Genomic DNA, 23631 nt, shown 5'->3' on the forward strand with positions numbered 1-23631 from the left:
GCCGTCCCAACTGAACAGTGTTATTGTTGAAACATTGTTCCCACCCTCCAGTCTCCCACCGGTCATCACGTAAATAAAGCTGCTCAAGTCTGAGCCACAAAAGCCCCTTTAGCATTGTTGACTATGTTATAACTGTTAGCTTTGTTAGCACAGCTAACATTGTTAATGCTAAGAGGGGGGTTTTTTACGGCCCAAAATGAATCAGCTTACTCACCGGTGTAACCTGGGTGGAGACTGGAGGTCGGCCACTGTTGCCTTTGTTACACTGAGATGGCGCCGTAGAGCGGCTGGGAAGTCCCTGCTTTACGGCGCCTTTGTACATGTCAGTAGTTATATTGGCAGCTGATCTGGTCCTCTGCCAACTCAGCTCCTGGACCTCAGTGTCTCCACAGTTTGCAGACATTTTTGGCTGCTGTTTTTCTCAGAGTTAGCCGCGAACTGTTGCTGCCTGCTTTTTGAATCTCTTGTGGTGGGACGTTCTCAAACTGTCACACCCTTCCCATCCATGATCCTGCCAGCTGACACCCCTGATTCTAACACTGTAAAATATTCCACTCCTAAAAATCCCGGTCACAATTTTCAAGAACTAAATTGAAGGGATCCCTGGCAAAATGTTTTTAAGCTCTCTAACACCAGTGCCTGTATCAGCCTCGTAAATCCAGTATCAGTGTGGCAGATTGCAGCTGAGTGTCCGTGTGTTCGGCTGTTTTCTGGCACCAGAGGACCAAATGTGAGCCAGCTGTAGCCCCTATGACTGGCTTGGCCGTGTTTTGTGGCATGAACTCCGACAAACTGGGATGAGAGTCATCTCCAGTTCACAGTTCGTGGGCCGGCTGTGGGCCAGTACCCAACGGATATTAGATTGTCATTCATCAAATGTCTGACAATTATGGTCGCTGTTGGGCCAAACGATTTTGGATATGCAGAAGGCATTAGTTATGAGGTTTCAATTTGGACCTTCAAGCATTTTTATGTTTTTATGTGTAACATTTTTAACAGCTACAACACAAGCGAACATAAAGCTAATGCTAATGCTATGCTTAAAACTTGATAACTCACCTGCAGCATTTTCCTGATGGGAATGTGTTCTCTATTAAAAACTTAAATGATGTTTGGATTGATCTCAACAGATGATAACCTTTATTAAAGTCTTATTATCGTCTCCTCGTGTTGGTAGAAATGCTCCTGTAAAATCTGTCAAAAGATCAGTCTCACTTTTCTTTAGATTTGGTTTGAAAACATCTTGTAAAGTTACCTGCACATACCTTATATGCCCATGTGATAACCTAGAAAAGTAGCTCTAACATCAGTCTCTGTTGTCTCCTTCCTTCCAGCTCCTGGTGCTCAGTGTCTCCATGGTGAAGTGGGCGGGGTCTGATGTCAGCCCCTCCTCTTTTCGACCCTCTCACCATGCCCACCATGGTTTCTAGGCTTCCCAAGTTTGGCTCACGTCCCAAATCTGCTGCACTTTCCAATGGCACTCAGACAGGTCCGGCTGCCACCGCGAGCACCGGCACCTTCACCAGCACTCGCCTCACCAACGGGTTCTACCACCACCCCGGCCCAGCAGGGGTCAACAGCAGTCTGACCACGCCCCCTGCTGCTGTTAAACAGAATGGATTCATCAGAGTGCCGACTTCATTTTCCATGAAATGGAGGAAAGAAAATGAGAAGGTGGAGGACGGAGGAGCTGACGGAGAGAAGGAGTGGAGGAAAGGAACTGGTGGGAATGTCGGGCAGAATCGCTCCGTTAACAACATCCATCAGTATAATTCCCAACGCCAACCGGGATCACCAGTGGTGTCACAGCGTGATGCCAAGAAGGCAACCACGTCTTCTGCAGGAAAGGGGCGTAGTTTTGGTTTTTCTGCAACACCTTCATCAACACCATCGCCACAGTCCAGCCCCAGAACACTTCCTGTCTCTAAAAGTGGATCGCACGGTTCCAAACCAAGCCAAACTTCTCTCGGGCTCAGCAACGGCACCAAACCAACCCTAAATGGTTTTTCTGGTTCCAAACCAAGGAGCACTTCTCTGAGACAGCCTCAGAACTTTGCTCGCTCTGGCGGTTCTCGACCAGGTTCAGGTCCAGGTTCTCGTTCTGGTTCCCCCTTCCAGAAGAAACCACCGGCCAGCCGCTCCTACTCCAGTGACAGCCTCGGCTCCGCTCCGTCCAGCCAGCTGACTGAGAGCGATCGCTTTCGGTCACGTAGCCTCACGCAGGTCCGACGGCAGCCCTCCCCCACCCTCACCTCTTCCTCCACCTCCTCCTCAGTCTCTCACAACACCCGCTCCTACTCCTCTAACAGGGCTGCGGGGCGAGGAGCTTCTTCTGCTCAGGCTCCGCCCAGAAGCAGCTTAGCAAAGCCTCCAGGTACCAGCCAGCCTCCTGAGGGAGGAGGCAGAGGTGGAGGGGCCAAAGCTCAAACTTCTGCTGCTCCAGGGAGGTCAGGGTTCAGCATCCCCTCCCTACTTCCCCCCACGGCCTTAAAGAAGCCCCTCCTACCCAGCCTTGGCCCCGCCTCTAAGCCAAGCGGCATCAGCTACAAGCTGTCACGCCCGTCACTCATCAAGCAGTCTCGCCCCCTCCGAGTGACCTCAGCCAGTGAGCTAGGGGGTGAACAGGAAGTGAACCAAGGACTGACAGCGCGGAGAGACTCAGTGGAGACGCCTTCGACTACAGAAAACAGCCCAGGTATGAGATTCTTATCACGGACGTGACTCTCATTGTTTAAACATCCTCAATTTCTCATCTTGACTGATCTCATCCTGTCACTTACTCTCTCTCTTCTCATGTTAAACCTCTTGAAATTTAAATTTATGGAGTATACCGTAAAACTTCAATTAATAGCTCGGGCTATTATTTTCTTAAATCGCTGAATTTTTTTCAAATTTGGCACAAACGTCCACTAAGTAGAATTTAGTAGTTCAATAATTCGTACACGAATTACAACAAAATTTCACTCAGATGTCGAACAGGATGATGAAGTGATGATACTTCAGATTTGGATATAACCCGTAAGTGCAACTTGACAGGTTCGGGGAAGCGCACAACCACGAGGCAGAAATTTTAGTTGCAGTTGATTTAATAATTCATCAAAATATCATCAAAGTTGTATGTCATCGTTCATCTCACGTTTTACGCCATTTTCCATCAACATCTTGACTTAAACCACTCGTCCCCCCCCCCCTTTAAATCTAGCTCATTTTATCTTATATGTAATTTTATTTTTGATCTCACATATCAAATTTCTCGTCTCATTATATATCTCCCTCTGCCTTATCTCTTCTCACATTCCCCTGTTGCCATCAAACATGATTAAATCTTTGACGCTCATGTCATATTTTATGTCACAGTTCTCATCTCATTTGTCGTCTCTTATCTCATGTTTTATTCAGTTTTCCATCTCTGATATCTGAAGACAAATTTCTTACTTCATATCATATTTTTTGTCATCTTTGTTCTAAACTTATCTTTCATTTTATTCATTGTTTCATCTCCTCAAATCTCTTATCCTAGGTTTGTCATTTCTCTTTTCATCATCACTTCTCAGCTACTTTTCTTCTTCACATCCTGTCATGTTATGATCATGCATTTTATCCCATGTTCCATATTTGAAATTGATCTAAAATGATTCTTCTCTTTTTTTAGACTTTATCTTTCATATCTAATATCACATCTTATATGTTATTTTTCAACTAAACTAGTTTTCTATTTTATGCAGTCATCTCTAATTTCTCACCGTCATGACGTCTCTAATCCTGTGTCATCCTCCTCCTCCTCCTCACTATCAGAAAGTTCCCCGGAGGCTCCAGAGACAGAGGGGCTGTCGGCAGAGCCAGCATCCCAGGGAGAGGTGTCGATTGTGGGGGAGACGCTGGAGGACATGTCCCTGTCCTCCAACTCGTCTCTGGATAGAAACGACACCAGTCAGGAGTACATGGACGACTTTGACAACCTGGGTAAGAAAAGACAACAGTTATTTTCTACTGTGTCAGATATGTGCAGAGCGTCGGTGCATTTTACTGGTTAAAACTGTGAATTCAATAGATCGACAGCATCTGGTCTTGTGTCTGCAGGAAATGGAGGGGTGGGCATACTGCTTCTGTCCTCTAAAAACGATGAAGATGACTCAGGGCTTGACCAGTCATGCACCAGGTTTGATGAAGACAAAGTGGCTGTTAACGGTGTCACCAAGGCAGCGGGACTCTGTTTCCTGGACGACGGTATGGACTGGGCCGGCATGAGACTCAGCGGTGAGTTTGAGTTTACAGGATGAATGTGCAGGTCAGTAAAAGTCATGAAACATTTGGTAAACTAATTATGTTTCTCCCCAGGTGAGCAAGGGGATCATCATCTGACCCAACTCCCCCATCGGAGAACGTCTAGTCAGCCGGACTACCACGAGCAGGTACCACCATCATAAAGACCAATAAGCAGTTAGCAGATAGGAGACTTCTGTAACTGTCACTTTAATAACAGCCTGTTGGATTCCTCACCAACTATCTGGTAAAGTGCTCTTCAACTTTTATTTGAAAGATGAAAGACATTTCCATCTAAAAAACAAAGCTTATGCACTTTGATTCGTTGTTAGAGGCAACAACAAACTTCTCTTGCCTCATTTTGATTGAGACGTCTGTCAATTAGTGGATATACTTTTTTTGAGCGTCACAAGCTCCACACAATGACCCGTTTCACTTCCAGGGTTTGATCCATTTTTGGAAACATTTGGAAGTCATTTTATCCCCATTTAAGTTAGCAGAGCGCTAAACGAGACGTTAGCTGCTCGGCTCAAGAAAAAGTAATGATGCGTAAGATCTGGGTAATTTTATATCTGGAAAGTCAAACCTTTTTGGCTTCATGCACCACTGTTGTCTTTATACATCCATGGTTTTAGGTCACTAAAACAGAATTTTTGGGAAAAGCCCTTTGAGGTGCAGATGACATCATCTCAATTTACTAATGCCAGTTGTTGCTTTGTGGAATAAGTATTCATTAGAAACGATAAAAACAAAACGCAAACTACTGGTTCGTTTGTGTTTTGTCGGCACTGCCTGGTCTAATGAGAACTTTACATTAATAACTCAATTCAACTCAGGTCCCGTTTATACGACAACGATTTCAACTGAATACGGTAAACTTTAGTTGCGTTTTGGCCGATCGTTTACACGACAGCAGCGTTTTGGGTGCCTGAAAACGCAATGTATTGAAAACGGGTTCCAGAGTGCAATTTTTTGGAAACGGCACCGTCTCCGTTGTCATGTAAACTTGCAATATGGAGTTCCGCTGAAAACTGACACTTTTTGCACATGCGCATTACGCTTCCAGTCACTAGGCATGCACGAGAAAGTCGACCATCACAACAACAATGGCTGACTCCTGAGCTCTGCTTTTGCTGCTCACCCTGTTGAATTTATCAAGGCTTCCCCATCACAGTGTAGATTTACTGTAGTAACTCCACCTCGTCGTCCGTCCAGACAAACGTTCGTGCGTTTGCCATTTTGTTTGTTTCTACATTACCGCTCTGTAGAAGGAAGCGTAAGCATCACATCGCCAACTACTGGCCTGGCATGTATACTGCAGCGTTTTTGGTCATTTTTGCGAATCTGTGTGCACGGCAATTGTTATCAAAACGTTGTCATCTAAACGCAGAATTTTTTCAAAACAAAAATGAGAAACGATTCTGTTTTCAGTGGATCATTTTCGTGTAAACATGGCCTCAGCTTTATCTATACAGCACCTTTCATACAAACATGCACCCCACAGTGCTTCACATGGCAAAAAAACAATAAAATAGAAAAAAAGCAAACCAACCAAAACATAACAAACTTACAAAAAAGATGATTAAAACGAAAAGAGAATGAATAAATAAAGAAAACAGAGTAAAAATGAACAGCAGAAATAAAAGTACTGCTGCACCATTTCACAGACAAATGGAGGCGTCCGCTGCTCCCAGTGTTACTTGCTCCACCTTAATTAATATTTTCTTTTTGGTGAATCATTGATGCAGCCTGTATCACCACCTACTGACTCAGCCAGAGTTTGGAGTTGTCTTTGCACTGTAGTGTCCACAGATTTTTTTTTTTTTAAACATAGGAGAAACATATTTGTTCTCAAAAATATCCAAGGTCTTAGTATGTCTTGCTAGAATGCAGTGACAAAATGTAACGTCATTGAAATTATGTAATAGTAAATGCCTGGAGTGTCAACATACTTGAGTCAGAGTTCATAGGTGCAGTAGTTTACAGTTGGCCTTTGAGCCCCACCCACAGACAGTTAGAACAGAGCGACACATCAGGTACTTTGTTCACACGCTATCCAAGCAATTTCTAACCTCCTATTAACAGATTTTGAATTATCCTGCGGCGTTTAGCAGAGGCATTGAGTCCATTAAAACCTGTAAGCTGTTGAACAAAAGAATATATTGAAAGACAGATATCATGGAGACATCTCAGCTCTGTTAGGAGTCAAAGGAGGCTGCTTTTATTTTAAGATAAGAGAAAAGGAAAGAAAGCACTTCAAACTAAACATAATTCACCTGCTGTAGACAGATTAACTCTCTGGCTTTTATAATTTTAACAAGATTACAGTGTGAAATAATCTACACACAAACTGCAGATGTTTCCTGAGCGTATGTACTGCAGGAACTACAGGAATATATTCAGAGTGCTCACAAGATAAAAGCCTCCGTGTCCTCTTTGTGCTTCGCAGGGCGGTTCGTCTCTGGACCTGTCCCCATCGGACAGCTGTGGGTCTGGGGGAACCTACATGTGGGATGAGGAGGGCCTGGAGCCACTTGGGGGCGCCGCCACAACCGCCTCCATCAACATCAACACAACCAACAGCAACACCACCCATCACATCGGGAGCTTCGACTCCGACCTCAACAGCATTGTAAGTGTGTGTGTGAGTGATAATGAACACTGATGCAGGTTAAAGTCGATCAACATAAACACCAGTCTGCTCAGAGAAATCATCATATCGTTCAGATTTCAAGCCACCATGGGAGGAATACCTAGATTATTTTAAAATCAATTTTTATATTAAAGGTTCTCTGTGGAGTTTTTGTTTTTCTCGTGCAGTAAATGTGCCGTAGAAGACAGCAAAGACGAAGGCTGATAGCATGTGAACACTGATGTAGACAATGTTGGCTTTAAAATACCTTAAACTTTAACTTGTAAATGTTTCATGAGGAAGGAAATGCACTCGACACGCTCACTGTGAGTTTTAGTAGCACTGAATGTAGCTTCTGTTTGTGTGAGAGTACGACAACAGGTGTTAAAGGTTTATGATAATTAGATGCGGTGACTAATCAAACAAATTTCTTTTGAGGGATGTGTACAAACAAGTTACTAATTACTTATTTGTCATGTGCACAACAAGCAGTCGTTGGTAATGAAAGTCTTGGATCTCAGACTTCCTCCTGCAGTGCTCATTAAAATATGTTTCAAAAGAAAATCATGCAAGAACCCAGCTGGACACCGACGCCGTTACATATAGAGTGTGCCAGGGCTGACGTCAAAACTAGGAAGTTTAGCATCGCGCTGGTTCCCGAAAGAGAAAGTGAATGTGATTTTTGCATTGCGTTTTGGATTATGTCAGAAAATAAGCTCTGTGGCTAACACAAGTTTATGATACTTACAGGTTTTGTTCAGCAAGATAATCTTGACATATGAACACCTTTCATACCACATTTGAAGCTTAAATGCGATCGCCAGAAGTAAAAAGCTAACGTTAGGCTTTAACGGACTACATGACTACTCCACGGTCGCATGACTCTTGACGTCACCGCCACTAAGCTTTCAACTGATTTCGGCCGCTTTATCTTAAAAACATTGTATAATGGGGAAATCGGCCTGTTTAAGCTAAATAAGAAGCTGTAATGGCGGACTGCCAGCACTCTCGCCTGTTCGGGGGTGATGACGTTTAATGTCCCCGACAGGGTTTGTAGTCGTATTGAGCAACTTGTTAGCAACCGCCTTTTTTACGACATGTAAAAGCTTCAAAATTCACAAGTAGGGTATTTACTGATGTGTTTTATGTCGTAGAACAAAACCTGAAACTCGCTTAAGCTTTTTTTAACCACAGAACTTATTTGAGACATTTTACCAAAATCCCATTCAAAAAACGTATTGACTTTTAGACGAGAGAACCAAAAGTGCTAAAAGCGCTAACGGAGTTCCAGGTTTACTGGCACACTCTATTATATTTGGTGAATTTAGGTTGTGACGTCAGGTGATCAGAATTGACCTATGGCTAAGCCACGCCCCCCTCCACTCACTCGGACAAATATCAACATTCAGTGACCGGCGCTATGGCAGGTGTCACAGTACACGGCATTTCACAAAAATATGGACATATAAATAAAGCCTGCTTCAACTTTGTTGATCTCTTTTGTCACTCTATAAGTCAGAAACTGGTCTACACACAACAGTAATAGAGAAATCAATTTTCACCATGTATTTAATAAAATGTATCAGGCTGTGAATTATTCATCAACAAGCCTTTGGAAACTGGAAACTTTGGTGCATCGAAGTGCCACTGAAGTTAAGGTTTTTGGCTCAGAATATGAGGAAAGGATAACGGCCTTTTTACCATCTTTACCAAGAGTGTCTCTCCGTTAGTTTGGTGCTACAGTATTTACACTGAATCATTCAGCATAACGTTTGCCAACCTTTGTTATCTCTGCCATTACAGATAAGTTAATGAAGCTAAGCTCCAGAAGTTAACGTTAGCTTAACTAGAGCCCTTTGGACAACAGCTAACAATGATGTACGATCACCAAAGTACAAAACTAGAACAAAATAGGCTAATGAACTCCCAGCAAACAAGGTGACATGATGAACAACGCAGCTAGGAGCTAACGTTAGGCTAACTTTAGCTAACGTTAGCTAGAGATGTTAAAGATAACTTTATATTTCTTTGCAGCAAAGTGACAATATGTTGCCTCAAACACAATGTTGACTTACCTTAGAACAGATGTAGACATCATTGTTAATCTTATTCACGTTGAGTTGATGTTGTGGTCTAACGTTACCACACAACTTTATCCAAAGGAGACACTTTTCTCGCTTGAGATGTGGTTTAAAGTGTAAAAATACACCTGGTCGCCCAGCCTCTCAGGATACCTTGTGTCAGAGTTGCATGTACCCCATGCACACCGTTTGACCATTTTTAAACTTCAAATCTCAGAAAAAGCTCATAAAACCGAACAAAACTGACTTTCTGTAATGCATTTCAATGGACGTCCAGGCAGAGAATGTCCCAGTGTATGGGGATGGCTACACGCACTGTGATTGGCTCATCATGTTTGAGGGCAGGACTTAGCCATAGGTCAATTCGTGTATGACAGTCACTGTCGTTCACAATCCGAGCCAACACTGTACCTCACTGCGTCGGGCTGATATCGTGTAGTGTGAACCAGGCACAAGAGGGAAAAAGAATTCCTGACTTTGGGGTGAACTGTCCCTTTAAATTAAAACAAAACTACGCACTGTGATGTTTGTGCCCAACAGCTGTGAAAAAAAAACAAGCCAGATCATCTGCTTTCACTGAGTTCATCCATCAATCATTATTTGAATGAATGACTGCTGACCTCACAGCTTCAGCAGCTGAACATGTGCCAGATGAGCATTTGTTGGTTTTGTGCTGCTGAACAGAAAAGAGACAAAAAGTGAGAGTTTAATATTCCAGCAGCATCAGCTCCGTCCTCCCTCTCCCTCCTACTTGAGGCCAGTTTCTGGCTCCAGAATCAGGTCGTCTTGTGTCTGCCGTCGGACAGCAGAGGGTTTGGCCCCGACGAGCAGCCTGAAGAAACAAACTGGGCATCAGACAGGCAGAAACAGGCCGTCGCTGCTCACGGTAAATGTCAGAACATCACAGCTGGCACATGTTGCACATATTTTAAAACTAGTCTGAACTCGAGGTCTCTGAGTGGATTCCAAAACACCTCTATCATAACTATCTAATTCAACATAAAAGCACCTGAATGCAACACTTGTCATTTGGCAGACAAAGTGGAATCTGGATTTTCCCCCAGCACTTGAACTACAACTGTTTATTTTGTACATTGACTCCAGTTATTGAATCCTAAAATAAAGAAAGTATTGTCACTGATATGAATAATGATGCAGTCAAGTCTCAGTTTGCAACTGAAAACCTGCAATTTATGTCATGACAGGGCAGAAACCCTCTGCGACCAACCCTCCAATAAAAGCTCTGTCTTACTCTTATTATCTATTTCGAACCAAACGCAGGAGAAAAGCTGCCACTTCAGTCTCTCAGTATTTTACCGGATGATATGTAATCAGAGAAAGAATTCAGTCAAACTCATTCACAGCTTCAGATTAATTAAGAATTAATATGTTGAAAAGTTGTGGGTCCTTTACAGCTCAGTGAGTGTTCAGATTTTACTGACTGATTTTTCCTTGGATGTTTCACTGTCTGTGTTTTACTGATGTTTCATTATCAGGACTGTTGAAGTCTGAATGAAGACCACTGGCTCCCTCGTGTGTCTGCAATGTGAATTACAGCTGCAGCTACAAACCAGTTCCTCTTCACAGTGTGTGGCTTTCACAGCTGTGTGTGAGGCTGAGCTGACTGAAGGTGACACAGTTCAGTGTCTCTCCACGTGTTAATCAGGGTGTATCTGATTCAAACAGGAACGTATAAGCGACAGAAAATGTTCCCATATACACAGAACATTCTCCTGGGTAACCTCCAACATCTCTCACCAAACAGTATGTGGAGCAGCTCTGGATTTTGTACACTGTGACATCACAGATTTCAGTTTCTCTCTTAAATCATAGGAATGCTATGTATGAATTTTGAAAATAGGTGTAGTTCCCCTTTAAATGAAAGCAGCACGGTAATAGATATGTCAGGCTGAAGGAACAGGCTGTCCTGGGATCAGACTGTGACAGGCTCGGGTGATCAGTATATCCAAAAGTAAAAATAAGTAGGAGCTGCTCAGTGTTTTCTCCTCTCTGGAGCCACATTTAAATGTATCTTTAAACATTATCCTCAGCGTAACTGAACATAGAATCATGTGGCGTTTTAGGTTATTATAACAGTCATGTAAGTGTGTGTTTTGTCCACCAGTTTTGAATATTTGATTTTTTTTTTTTCCTGTAAGACATATTTGTTCATCAGTTTGGCATGCGAGGACGTCTTTAAATACTACAGTACCCATGAGCCTCGGCTCCCCAAGGTGTGAATCAGAGTTTTAAGTAAATCTAAATTAATTATATCACAACTGTTCATCCACATTTATCCCACAATATGAGACTGATAATCTTTAGCTAATGATAATGACTTCAGTTGTTCTTTAATGTCACACATGTTAGGATGTTACATACCTTCCGCCTTCCTCAGAAGTGTCACTTGGTGGTGGTTGTGACGCGTCTTTATTAGCTGATCTGTCAGTCAGCCGATGTTAGGGAGGCGTGACCTGCTGTCTGTCCGCCGCCTCTCCAGGATGCTGCTCCAGGTGTGAGAGAGCAATCTGCCATAACACATCACTGCAAAAGGGAAAATCATCTTATGGACTAGAACATTGAGCCATACACACCGAGGACAACAAATACCGGCGCTGGATCAGGGAGGCTATTGAAATAAGGAAGCGCGGTCCAGGGATGATGAACAGGGACGAGGGGGCATTCATGCTCTCCCACACCTGGAGCAGCATCCTGGAGAGGCGGCGGACGGACAGCAGGTGGCGTGACCGTCTTGTCAGTTTTTGACAGGACGGTCACGCCTCCCCAACATGGGCTGATTGACAGATGAGCCGATAAATACGCATCACAACCATCACCAAGTGACACTTCTAAAGAAGGCGGAAGTTTCCGCCGAAACATGTCAAGGTATGTAACATCCTAACATGTCTGAGATAGAAGAACAACTAACTTGTACCAGATGTTTTCTAGTACAGTTGTTTATCTTTTGTTCTGATGATTCAACAGCAGAGTTTCACGTCCATCAGCAGCTGTAGCGGATTTAAGTACCTGAAGAATCAGACAGGACGCTCAGGATAAGTTAGTCCTTCAATTCTCACTCAGCTCGAGCTGTGACTGCAAACATTCTTACTGTCTGCTCTTCAGTGCAGTTTATATCCTCCCTGAATGATGTGTAGAGTGTTAATGAGCTCTCAGTGTGTTAACGAGGGCTTAAAGAGCGATTGACCCTCATGAGCTCGGAGCTGTAATGATCTGACGACATTAATGAGGTCTGTGTTTTATATTTTAATCAGTTGTCACTTTTGTTTTACACAAGTTTGTACGTTTGGTGACAGAAATTGTTATTAATAGTCTTTAATTGACCACCAGAGGTCAGTGTTGGTCTGAAGACTGTGTGTGTGTGTGTGTGTGTGTGTGTGTGTGTGTGTGTGTGTGTGTGTACGTGTGTGTGTACATGTACATGTGTGAAGCCGAAAGCTGGTGGTTTCTTGTTTGTGTGTTTTTGAGGATCGACACTGAAAAAGCAGATTTTTGTTTGTTGGTGCAGTGGTGTGTGTGTGTATGTGTGTGTGTGTGTGTGTGTGTGTGTGTGTGTGTGTGTGTGTGTGTGGCCTCCATACACACTGAAACATCGATTAGTTCAGAGAGTAGAGCGAAGACGAGGAGGAGGAGGAGGAGAATTAAGAGGAGAAGATGAGAGGAAGAGCTGAGGAGGTCAGAGCAGATAAAGAGGGAGGAGGAGAATCAAAGGAGAGGGGAATTAGGAGGAGAGGATCAGAGCAGGAGGTGAGACGAGCAAAGAAATCGAGTGGAGGAGAAGTGAGGAGAGGAGGTAATTCAATCGATGAAAACTGATGAAAAATGTTTCAGGGCCAAAAAATGAAGTAAAAGGAACCTTTGTAAATGAATGCATGATAACAAATGTTGTAGTCCTCATGAATAAGGCTGCAACTAATGATACCTCCGATACCCCGAACGACTTTTGTGGATTAAAAAACTACACTGGACTTCTTGTCGGCGTGAGGGTCAGTAAGTACTGTCTGTATTTTCATTCTAAAGTGGCCATTTCCTTTAACCCGTCCAGACGGAAACACAAGTTCTCCGTGTTAGGGGCAGACATGGACGTCAGGCTTAACCATTGCGCAGATGTTGCCTCAGTAAGCTGAACTTTCTGTTGCTGCAGTCGCAGTAAGGAACCTTAACCACACCTGTCAGTCTGAAACATGTTGGCACTGGATTTAATCTTTGAATTTGTATATTCATCCAATATTTCCGTTCTTGTCTGGTGAAAGGGTGTGTGTGTGTGTGTGTGTGTGTGTGTGTGTGTGTGTGAGAAATATTACAGTCTGATATAGGTATACAGGTAAAGAGTGTGTTTAACTTTATAATAGACACCTGTAACCATGGTAACTGCACACAGCAAAGATGGCGACAGCTAAGACACATCAAAAATACACGATGAAGATGAGATTAAAATAAAGACAAATTAATTAGCCCACTTGACTGCAGCTAAAAGTGAAATATTTTTTATTTTCAAAATGAAATCAGGCGCCAAAATGTCCACCGTGGGGAGGCGAGAGAAGGAGAGACAAGAGGAGGAGAGGAGATGGAGGGTAAGGACAGGGAGGGAGTAAGGAGGAAAGAGACTAGAGAGAGAAAGGACAAAGAAGAGATTTAAAGAAGAGGAGGACGAGAAGAAAGAAGAGGTGGGAGGAGAGGAGGTGAGAGGGAGATAAGATGCGAGGAGAAAGGGAGGAGCAGAGAGGTAGAGGAAAGAAGGAGGATGAGGGTAATTTATAGGAGGAAGGGGAAAGAGAGACACGAGGTGATGGGAAACAAAGGCAGAGCGGAGGATAAGGCAGAGGAGAGAAAAGGATGAAGGGAGAGAATATGACAAACGGGAGGAAGAGAGATAAGAGAGGAGGAAGAGAAAGAGGAGATTAGGAGGTAATGTGTTGATGTGGATGGCTGCTCTCAGCCACCAGGGGTAGGCTGCAAGTGTGTGTGTGTGTGTGTGTGTGTGTGTAAATGCAGCAGTTATTCAGGGTGAACGTTTGGTTTCCTCTCAGGTCACTGTGGTGTGTCTAAGCTCCTCCAAACAAACCGTGTGTGTGTGTGTGTGTGTGTGTGTGTGTGTGTGTGTGTGTGTGTGTGTGTGTGTGTGTGTGTGTGTTTGTGGGTGTGTCAAACTGTTCGTCTCGTCTTCGTCTCTGTTTTCACTAAATCGTCTCCTTTTCTTCTTCGAGGTAAAGTTTGTTTTGGATTTATGAGTTTGGGGAAAATCTTTTAAACTGTTTTCAGATTTTACTGTTTTTGTCAGAGACTGTGATATTCAACTTACGGCCCGTGGGCCAAATCTGGCCCTCGATAAGGTGCCAGGTGGCCCCCAAAACATTTTCTTATGGACAATGAGAATAAATACTTTCAGACTGGGATTTTTTTTATTGTACTTCTTATGTAAATAAGGTGTCAGAGTGCATTAAAAAGAGAAGAATTAAACAGAGGTCCAGTCCTCAAATCCCTAAAACGCTGTTTGGGGCAGCTGCGACTGGCCCCTGGCCTCCTGTCATTTTGCAAAAGTGGCCCCTGGGGCAAAGCACCCTGAGTCTCCCTGGTGGAGGAGCATCTCTATAAATGCTTTTACAAAGCAACTCAAGAAGTTTTTGCCAGCTGGAAAGATCTTCTTCTTCTGGTCTTTTTATAAAACTGGACTATCCATGCTGCAGAAAGGCAAAGAAGCTTTTGAAATTGGTGCAACACGACCAGAGAAGATGGAGTAATACTGGCTGCAGCATTTGCTTTTGCTCAAGAGGTAGAAAACATAAAACTACCAGCAGGTCAGCTGTTATGAAATACAGGCAAATATAATCACGTGTATTTTGTTTCTACTGATAAGACTTTGTGTTTTTGTTTTGAAAAGCAGATGTAGTCACGTATGTCCAAATGATTAGAGAAAAGTCAGATTAAACATTGATTGAGAAAATGACTGCAAGGTGTTAAATCACAAGATGTAACCATGAGTGAATAAATAATTATTTTCTTCATGTTTTGATTCAATCTTGAGGCTGCTTTAATCAAATATTGGTCAAATTGTGTGCAGAACTGAAACAGTGTAAAGAGTATGTGACTGTCAACTCTCAGTGTTCCAACTGTACCCAATTTATGCAACGCAGGTCAGGGACCACAGAAGTATTCAAATACACCATTTTGAAAAATGGCAGTATTGCTTTTTCCCTCGCCAAAATTTAGCCTACATTTGGAGCCTTATTCAGCCCCATTCCTGAGATGCTAGCATAACATGGTTGGTACCACTGTATATTTAGGTCTTCTATTTTCATATGATACCTGCATCATCACTCCAGCTTTAACACTGAGCCATGTAACGCCTCGAAAAGACAGGCGATGGTGAAAATAGCAGAACACAATTTTAAAAAATGATCAAATTATGTTTGGACTTTAGTCACATTGTATTAACTTGTTATGACTAACAGCCCTACGAAAATCAGTAAAGTTTATCATTTTGAATATTAAATACATTTGTTTTGTACTCAACTAGTCCATAGCCATTGGTAGCTTTGTCACCTTCTACCTATGCCAGTCCTCAATGCCTATGTGCAGTTTCACATAGATTGACCACGTCAGTGAGTAGAAAAACGTGGGACAGACAGAATGACTGACTGACAGAATGACACACTGACAGTTTCCGTGATTATGTACAGCATACCATACCATGACTTAGTCATACCAAACATTAGAAACAACACCAACATTGGTCCACAGGGGGAGCCACAGCGATCGGTCGCATTTTAGCCATTTTGAAGCATTTTTCTGTTGTTATAGCGCCACCCAGTTGCCAGTTAGAGTTAAATTTCTCCAGTCACCTTGAGGCGTCCTGTTCTACATATCTACCAAGTTTAGTAAAAATCCATATGGCGGTTAGGCCTAGATAAGAAATGAGCTCTCTAGCGCCCCCATTTTGTTTGATGGGCTCAATAATGGAGGGGTCCCCTCAGATTATGTGTGGTCATATGCCTACAAAGTTGCGTGGTGATGGGTGAAACCCTTGAGATGTTATACACCTTTATGTGATGAGCCACGCCCTCCGCAATATTCATTGCCTTATAGAAGCTCAGTTTTAGGAAGTTTTCCAACTTTTGCCAAGAGGGAACTTTAGATATTGCTCCCTAGATTATGTTCACCCACACACACAGTTTCCTCATTTATAGTAAGATAAAATACTGTATATGTTGAAAAAGATACAGCGTCCAAACTTTTTACATCCACCTCCTGAACAATGAGCGCTGAAGGAATTCCAAACAGGAGTTCAAGCTCAGCATACCGAAGAAGTTTCAGCTGGTTTTAATCCGCAGACCTCACGATGCCACTAAATCCTCACACTGCTCCTTTAAGTGGCAGATTTTGGTTTTCAGGCTCTTAAAGTTTCAAAATAAGTCTAAATCAAACCGTCTCTCCTCTTCTTCACCATACACACACACACACACACACACACACAAAACCTCAGACTGCATTGATCAGCAGGCTCACAGACCTCCTCACAATGACTGAAGGTCTTTCAGTCTTTTATCAGTATTTGGTAGAAGGTCCCACTGTCCTTCGTACTGTAGCTTCAGTCTTACAGCAGAAGGGGAATCAATTGGTTTGGATTTTTGTTTTTGTGTGTTTGTTCAGGGATTTTATTTTTGTGTGCAAGGGGGAGCAGAGCTGTACTGTGTGTCTCCTTGTGTCCCTGTGTGTCTCACCTTGTAGAAAATATGTTACGACACACTGTCCTTCATGAACACCAACAGAGCGACTGGTAGAAAGGAAAAGAAATCCATCATCTGCCCCTTCTCTAGTTTTATGTTACTGATCAGTGATGTTCGATATGCTGTAACGATGGCGTCCCTGCCAACAACCCTCACATAAAACCTGTAGAAGTGGATGTGAGAGACGGGAGTTTGAGCCAAGAACAAAAAAAAAGCTGCTGTGAGCGTAGAAGTTGGTAGATGGCATTAAAGTGTTGGACCTATTTACCTGTACGTAACAAACAAAAACAGTAAACATAATACAGCTAATAATAGCCCATGTTTGTCTCTCTGTGTCTTTCAGGACGTCTTGAACAACCTGGAGTCTTGTGATCTGGATGATGATGACCTCATGCTGGACGCAGACCTCCCAGAAGATGCTTCTCTTCACAGCGGTATGTTTGTACCTGTGCGTGTTGACTGTAGATGTCATAAAGTCACATACAGACACGACCGCCACAAACAGCCTGTCAGTTTCAACTGAGGCAAAATAACCCATGTTAACCAGTAGAAGACTGCAGTCTCATTTTAGGAGCTCAAACAGTGAGGATTGTTTTTTTTAAAATGTCAAATAGAGACGTTTATTTGTCGCCCAACCCGAAGTTAAACATCACGCCAGTGGGAATCTAGATTATTGCAGAAGATAAGCTCTGAGGCAAACAAACATTTATCATACGTACAAATTTGTTCAGCAAGATAATCTTCACAAATAAACACCACTTTTGTGATTTTTGAAAGCAAAATGCAATCGCCCGAAATAAAAGGCTAACATTAGGTTATCAAGAAACTACACCACGGTCACATGACTTAACGTCACCGCCACAGTGAGGCTGTAAAGCTGTGTTCAGTGTGATGACGTCCTGTCGTCTCATTTGGCCACTTGTTCGCAGCCGCCTTTTTAAGACACATAAATTGGGTATTTACGGACGTATTTTTATATTGCAGAACAAAATATGAAAGTATCTTCAGTTTGTGTTAACTACAGACCTTATTTCAGGCATCTAACCAAAAACTATTTGACTTTGAGACGAGGGAACCAAGAGTGCAAAAATGCTAACTTGTTTCCGGGTGTAAGCACTCATTCCTGGGGAACTTAATTGGCTGCGTCCACTGATGCTTCGGTAGTGAGATTACTGCGTCCTTTCATCCCAGGGAGGATCATTCTAGACACATTTTCATTTGTCGCTGTAAGTCTCAAGCCTGCTTTTTAGCCTGTGTAAAATTGATGTTAATGGAAAAATGTTGGCCACAGCCATCGGTGAATGTTATCTCATGTGTGATGGCAGTTAACAAGGAAAATATATCGGCTAATACCGATGTGCACCCTATAAATCAGTGCATCACTGTAAATATTAACCCTATGGGCCCGAACAATGCAAAGTGTGTCCAAATTCACACCTGTTCTTCTCTGTGGATTTTCTCCACAACCGTTCGTCATAGCGAGAAGCCACGCATATCACGCGAAACAGCGGAACCACAGCTTTCCGTGGACACTTGTTGGCAGTCCAAAGTTACACTAAAATTACATATAACAAAGTGAATGCAGGGTCGCACAGAAATGCCACGCATATCACATGAAAGCGCAGGACCGGAGCTTTCCGATGATACCAAACACATCATTATACTTTCATCCCATCATGCTGTAAATCCAGATCAATTGTCTACAAAATAAAAACCTGAAGTATTTCTTTACAATCCATGATATAGATCTTGTTATCAGTCACTTCATATAGTGAGGAATGATATTATTACTATTTTTCTACTATCTTAGATATAAATATTGCATGTTTCTTTCAGATAAAACACATTTTTGACTTGTGAATGAGTCAATGGAATTTCTTGCAATAATGAAAAAATACTGGCAATCAGGTCCGCCTGGCACAAACCACATGTTTTGGACAGCTGTGAAGTGACAGAATGTCCCAGCATCATGGTTCTTATATTGCCAGATTCCAGAGAGTCTCCCCTCTTCACATATGGCAGAATATGTCATTTTCCAATTTGCTATGCTGAGATACATGTAAAAATGTAAGAATTTAGATATGGTTTTTTGTTTTGTTTTGGGTTTTTTTCCATTAATATAAAATACAGGCACATAGAACGACATGAAATGATGGCAAATCTGGTTAGCCCAGATTGTCCTGAATAAAAAAACAAGATATAGCATGTGCATGTAGCCTTTATAATGCCTTTATATGAGCTTAAAAGTAAAGGCAGTAAAAATAGCCCCAAACAGGCCTAGGGCCCATAGGGTTAATAGCTATCTTTACTTACAGAGATTAGTTAACTTTACTTGGTAATCAGCAATGTGCTCTTCTTACTGTTTTTTAAGTAACTGCAGGTTGAGAAATAAAATTGACTTATCGTTTTGAGTTAAGCTACCTTAACCAATCAAGTAGCAACAAAGGCTGCCATAAAAATCCAAATAGAAGAAGAAGAAGAAAGGCCGGGATGTGAGCATGTGCAGTAGCAAACTTGCAGTTCTACATGGCGTGCAGCTTTTTAGCCTGCACAAAGTTGATGTGACACAATAGGAAAACACAGCAGTAGTGGAGTGAAGCTGTTCCCACCCATGTGAACATGCACAGATTCATTGTTCATTGTGTTGAACGTCAGACAGTAGCTGCCTGGCTTTGGACAATCAAATAAAAGGGGGCCGGCATCATGGAAGCTAGGGATGCACGATAATATCAGCATGTCATCCACATATCGGCCAACGTGCTTTTTAGTAATTTGCGCAATGATACATACATTTAAAAGTATTTCATGTCTCCATCTGCTGGTGGGCTGTCACAATAAGAGTATACATACATGATATGATGTTAATTCCACTACAGAAGAGACTTGATGATCAGTAAAATCAGGTGGAGGAAAAAAGTATATGGATATCAGTTATCGGCCAAGTAAGTTGTTTCATATATTTTGGGCAGGCAGATCAGGGTGGTTGCTGTGCGGTGTTGTAAAGTCAGCTCAATTTATTTTCCCAGTGAAATAAATAATGTTTTGGGGGGCCACCCGGCACTGTGTCGAGGACCAGATTAGTTGGGTATCACTGGCTTACTGATTAGGCAGCAACAAAATTCTGGTTTAATTTAATAAGTTTGTGTCAGGTTAACTAGGTAACCCTTCAGAAATGCTTTGGTTCAGTTATACCACTGACAGTCTGATGTCGGAGCTAAAAATGTTGAATTCAGGAACGTTAACGGTTCAGTTAGCTGCTAAAACAAACAGATTAACAGGCTAGTTCAGAAGCAAAAACATTTTGTTAAGCTTACGTTCCACTTTAGAAGCTGAAATACTGAAGCTTAGCAAACAGTCCAGCTTTAGGTGGTGCAGCAGTTTGGGTCAAGTGATGTTCCCTCCTAGTTATAAAAAATATTTTAATGTGTTTAACTGAATGCAGGAAATTAAAATTGAAGTTCCACCAATCCGCCTCTCGACCTCCACGCACCCTTAATTTCCATGTAAGTCATTCAATCAGGATCCTGTCAGGGGCTGAAGACAAAGTGCAGGAGTGAAGTTCCTGATGTCTGGCTCATTTTGTGATTAATTTGCTTTTTATGTGCCAAATAGCTTGTTTTCATTTGTAATAACCCGTTTCATGGTGCTGCTGGTCTGAACCCTGCAGATGGAGACGGCATCGCCCACATGGCTCAGTGGAGGATGAGGCAGCTCTGCTGGGGAACGCAGGACGTCCACAACGACAATGAGAGGTGAGGGAACGTGCTCCCGTCGACTGCGTGCAGACCAGAGAGGGTGGTTTTAAAGTTTACATGTTAGTTTTGGTTTTAGGGGAAAGGTAACAGAAGCATCACACTGAAGGTTTCTATTACTTTCTTTGGAGCATGAATGTGTGCAGCCGTATTTGTGTCTGATCACAAAGTCAGCTTGTTAGAAATCTGAAGAATTGCTCTGCTCGGTGGAGCGAGAGGGGGAGCCACAGGGTCACTGAAATCAATGTTTATTTTCCTAATGGGATCAGAATATCTCACATTTTCTTGTGAATGATTGAATGAAGAGGAAGAAGTGATGTCATAAACCTCTGCTCCTGCAGGAGCGAATAATAAATTGAAGCTCTGAGCTGAATGAAAGAGCTTTTCATTTTGCATCCCGTCACAGAGCGTCTCTGACTGCCTTTTTAAAATCTTGATCATTCAGTGACTTTCTAAAACTAACGCGACAGAACATTAACTGTGGAGCGCGGCCTTATGAACTTTCTCTTTTGGCTCAAAGTTTTTTATGCATTAGCAAGTCTGCAAAATGTTCAGTCATAAAAAATACTTGTGGCTCCACAAACCCTGCTGCTATTTTAAAAAGTGGAAGTTACCAGCGAGGACAGTTAGCCGCCTTATTTCAAGGCAATTACTGAAACTATGAGCTGTTTTTATAGAGACAGTCGCTCATGCAGTGTGAGTGGAAATATTAAATGTAGCTGGATGAGACTGACGTGGAAACTGGGCCGAATGTTGGCAGGATTTTTCCTGAAAAACTCCCCCAGTGTATCACTGTCTGTGTCGTCTGTCAGTGTGGCAGCAGATGTGATGTTCTGGGACGTTTCTGATTCAGCACTAGTCATCTGAGCTTGCCTGTATTAAACTGACCATCATGCAAATATTCCCATCATCCCCTCAGTGATTTCCAGTGCTACAAGCTAACTGAGGATCCTGGGAATAAGAGGACAGACATGGCCAGGGACAGCGACCTCATTCTGGACCTCTGTCCTCCAAGGTGACACAAAACATCTTCAGTCTCACTCTGCACTAAAACCAGAGCTCAATGTCACTAGATCAGTCTTTTTTTAAAGGTCCAGTGTGTCAGATTTAGGGGGAAATAGTGACATCAAGTGGTGAGTTCTGCAGATTGCAACTGGCTGAAACTTATCCTGGTTAGAATTCCTTCAGTGTTCAGGAGGCTGAATTATCCACAGAGGTGTCTTCCTCAACAAAACAAACTGACCAGATGATTTTAACAAATATCAATCTGGAAATCCATCGGTAACAAAAAAAAAAAAAAAAATTTTTCTTCCTTTACCTCTGGAGGCACAGCCCAGAGTTTTTCGACGAATGGAAGTGCAGGGGCCTCAGGCCCTTCACTTCCGGCGGTGTTGTTTACAAATACTTCAAGTAGAAAACCAGCAGAGTTTAGCTATATATCACATTTTTCATGTCACTGTATCACCGTGTAGACTACTCTGATGTTTGTTAAGTCTATAAACACAGTGACTGAACAAACGTTACTATTTCTGTGTGCACGTAATTAATATGGTTATCGTAGATTAGCTGGGCTAACCGTTAGCTGTTAACATAAGCCGTTAGCGGTGTCTGTAATAACCATAGACTGTATAAAAATAAGGTAATAACTCAATAAACGGTCCGTGAATAAAATATTTTTTCCAGCGGATATCTTAGTTACAACATGATTGAGCTAGCAAAGCAGTTTTGTGTTGCTATGTGTGGTATTTATTCAGTTATGGGAAATCACGATGTCTAAAGCATCAGTGGCTGCAGCTGACAGGGACAGTTAGCAAAGCTAACATCAGGACGTCATCTGTTAAAAGCCTCCCGTTGTCGGATACGACATGAGACTACTCCAGTTAGCTCAATCATGTTGTAACTAAGACATCTGCTGGAAAAAAAAAATTGTCACATTGACGAGACGGCATTTCGGGTGGAGCGGTCGCTATGGATGTGGAGCTTGCTGTTTCTGTAGGTACACATTTCCTGGGGACACCTGCAGGTCTCGGCCGCGCCCCCTCCATTGTGATTGGCTAAAGCACAGCATCGTTCAGACTCAAAGCCCCGCGCTCCCCCCCTCTCTAGTCGTCTTTCACACAGGGCTGCCGACAGATTCTACAGTGTAAATTGCAGAATCTGTCTTGAGAGATTAAACAAATATAAAATAAAGCAGTTTCACATTAATCAATATTTAATGGAGGAGCTGCTAACTACAGTGGAGAGCGCGAAAAACACAAAACGTGAATTTCTGTCTAGAGTCAGAGTTTGGTTTGTCCGTTCTGGGCTACTGTAGAAACATGGCGATCTCCGTGGACGAGGGCCTGCTCCCTATGTAGATACAAACAGCTCATTCTAAGGTGACGAAATTTCAATTCAAGGGACAGTTGTCTTGGTGCTCTTTCAGCATGTGTGGCACCTTGGTGAAGAGCACCAAGACAACTGTCCCTTGCCTACAGTCAAGTATAGTGGTGGCAGCATCATGGTTTGGGGCTGCATGAGTGCTGCTGGCTCTGGGGAGCTCGGTTCATTTAGGGAAACATGAATTCCAAGCAGAGCATGATCACCCCTCTTCAGAAACTAGGCTGCAAGTTTTCATTATCAAGTTTTTCAACATGATAATGACCCAGAACACACCTAGAAGATATGTATCCAGCCCTAAACTCACCTGTGCGCCTGTGGGCCATCCTCAAGCTGAAGGTGGAGGAGCGCAAGGTGTCTTCACATCCATCTGCTCCATGATGTCATCATGGAGGAGTGGGAGAGGATTCCTGAAGCAAGCTGTGAGCTCTGGTGAACTCCATGCCCAAAAGGGTTAAGGCAGTGCTAGATAGATAGATTTGGGGTGGCAGTAGCTCAGTCCATAGGGACTTGGGTTGGGAACCGGAGGGTCGCCTGTGGACTGGTAGCTGGAGAGGTGCCAGTTCACCTCCTGGGCACTGCCAAGGTGCCCCTGAGCAAGGCACTGAACCCCCAACCGCTCGGAGCACCTGTCATGGGCAGCCCACTCTGACATCTCTCCACTTAGTGCATGTATAGGTCCAGTTTGTGCATGTGTGTGTTCGGACCTGTGTGTAATCGACAACAGAGTGAAAAAAAAATTGAATTTCCCCTCGGGGATTAATAAAGTATATTAAAAT

At 42.9% G+C, this 23631-nt stretch overlaps 1 protein-coding gene across 6 annotated transcripts in view; it reads left to right on the plus strand.

The window, feature by feature from the left end:
* LOC125880631 (serine-rich coiled-coil domain-containing protein 2-like) overlaps positions 1-23631 on the plus strand; it is a 92139-nt gene that overhangs the window by 29106 nt on the left and 39402 nt on the right. For 5 of the 6 annotated variants that reach the window (XM_049563260.1, XM_049563259.1, XM_049563264.1 and 2 more), the window contains 8 exons: positions 1335-2695; positions 3796-3963; positions 4081-4257; positions 4339-4412; positions 6713-6895; positions 17065-17155; positions 20389-20473; positions 21393-21488. In XM_049563260.1, coding sequence (XP_049419217.1) covers positions 1378-2695; positions 3796-3963; positions 4081-4257; positions 4339-4412; positions 6713-6895; positions 17065-17155; positions 20389-20473; positions 21393-21488 — 2192 coding nt within the window. In that variant the 5' untranslated portion in view covers positions 1335-1377. The remainder of the gene's footprint in view (positions 1-1334; positions 2696-3795; positions 3964-4080; positions 4258-4338; positions 4413-6712; positions 6896-17064; positions 17156-20388; positions 20474-21392; positions 21489-23631) is intronic. The other variant, XM_049563263.1, reaches the window with a different exon arrangement.

Source organism: Epinephelus fuscoguttatus, linkage group LG20 (genome assembly GCF_011397635.1).
Source record: "Epinephelus fuscoguttatus linkage group LG20, E.fuscoguttatus.final_Chr_v1".
Classification (NCBI taxonomy): Eukaryota; Metazoa; Chordata; class Actinopteri; order Perciformes; family Serranidae; genus Epinephelus; species Epinephelus fuscoguttatus.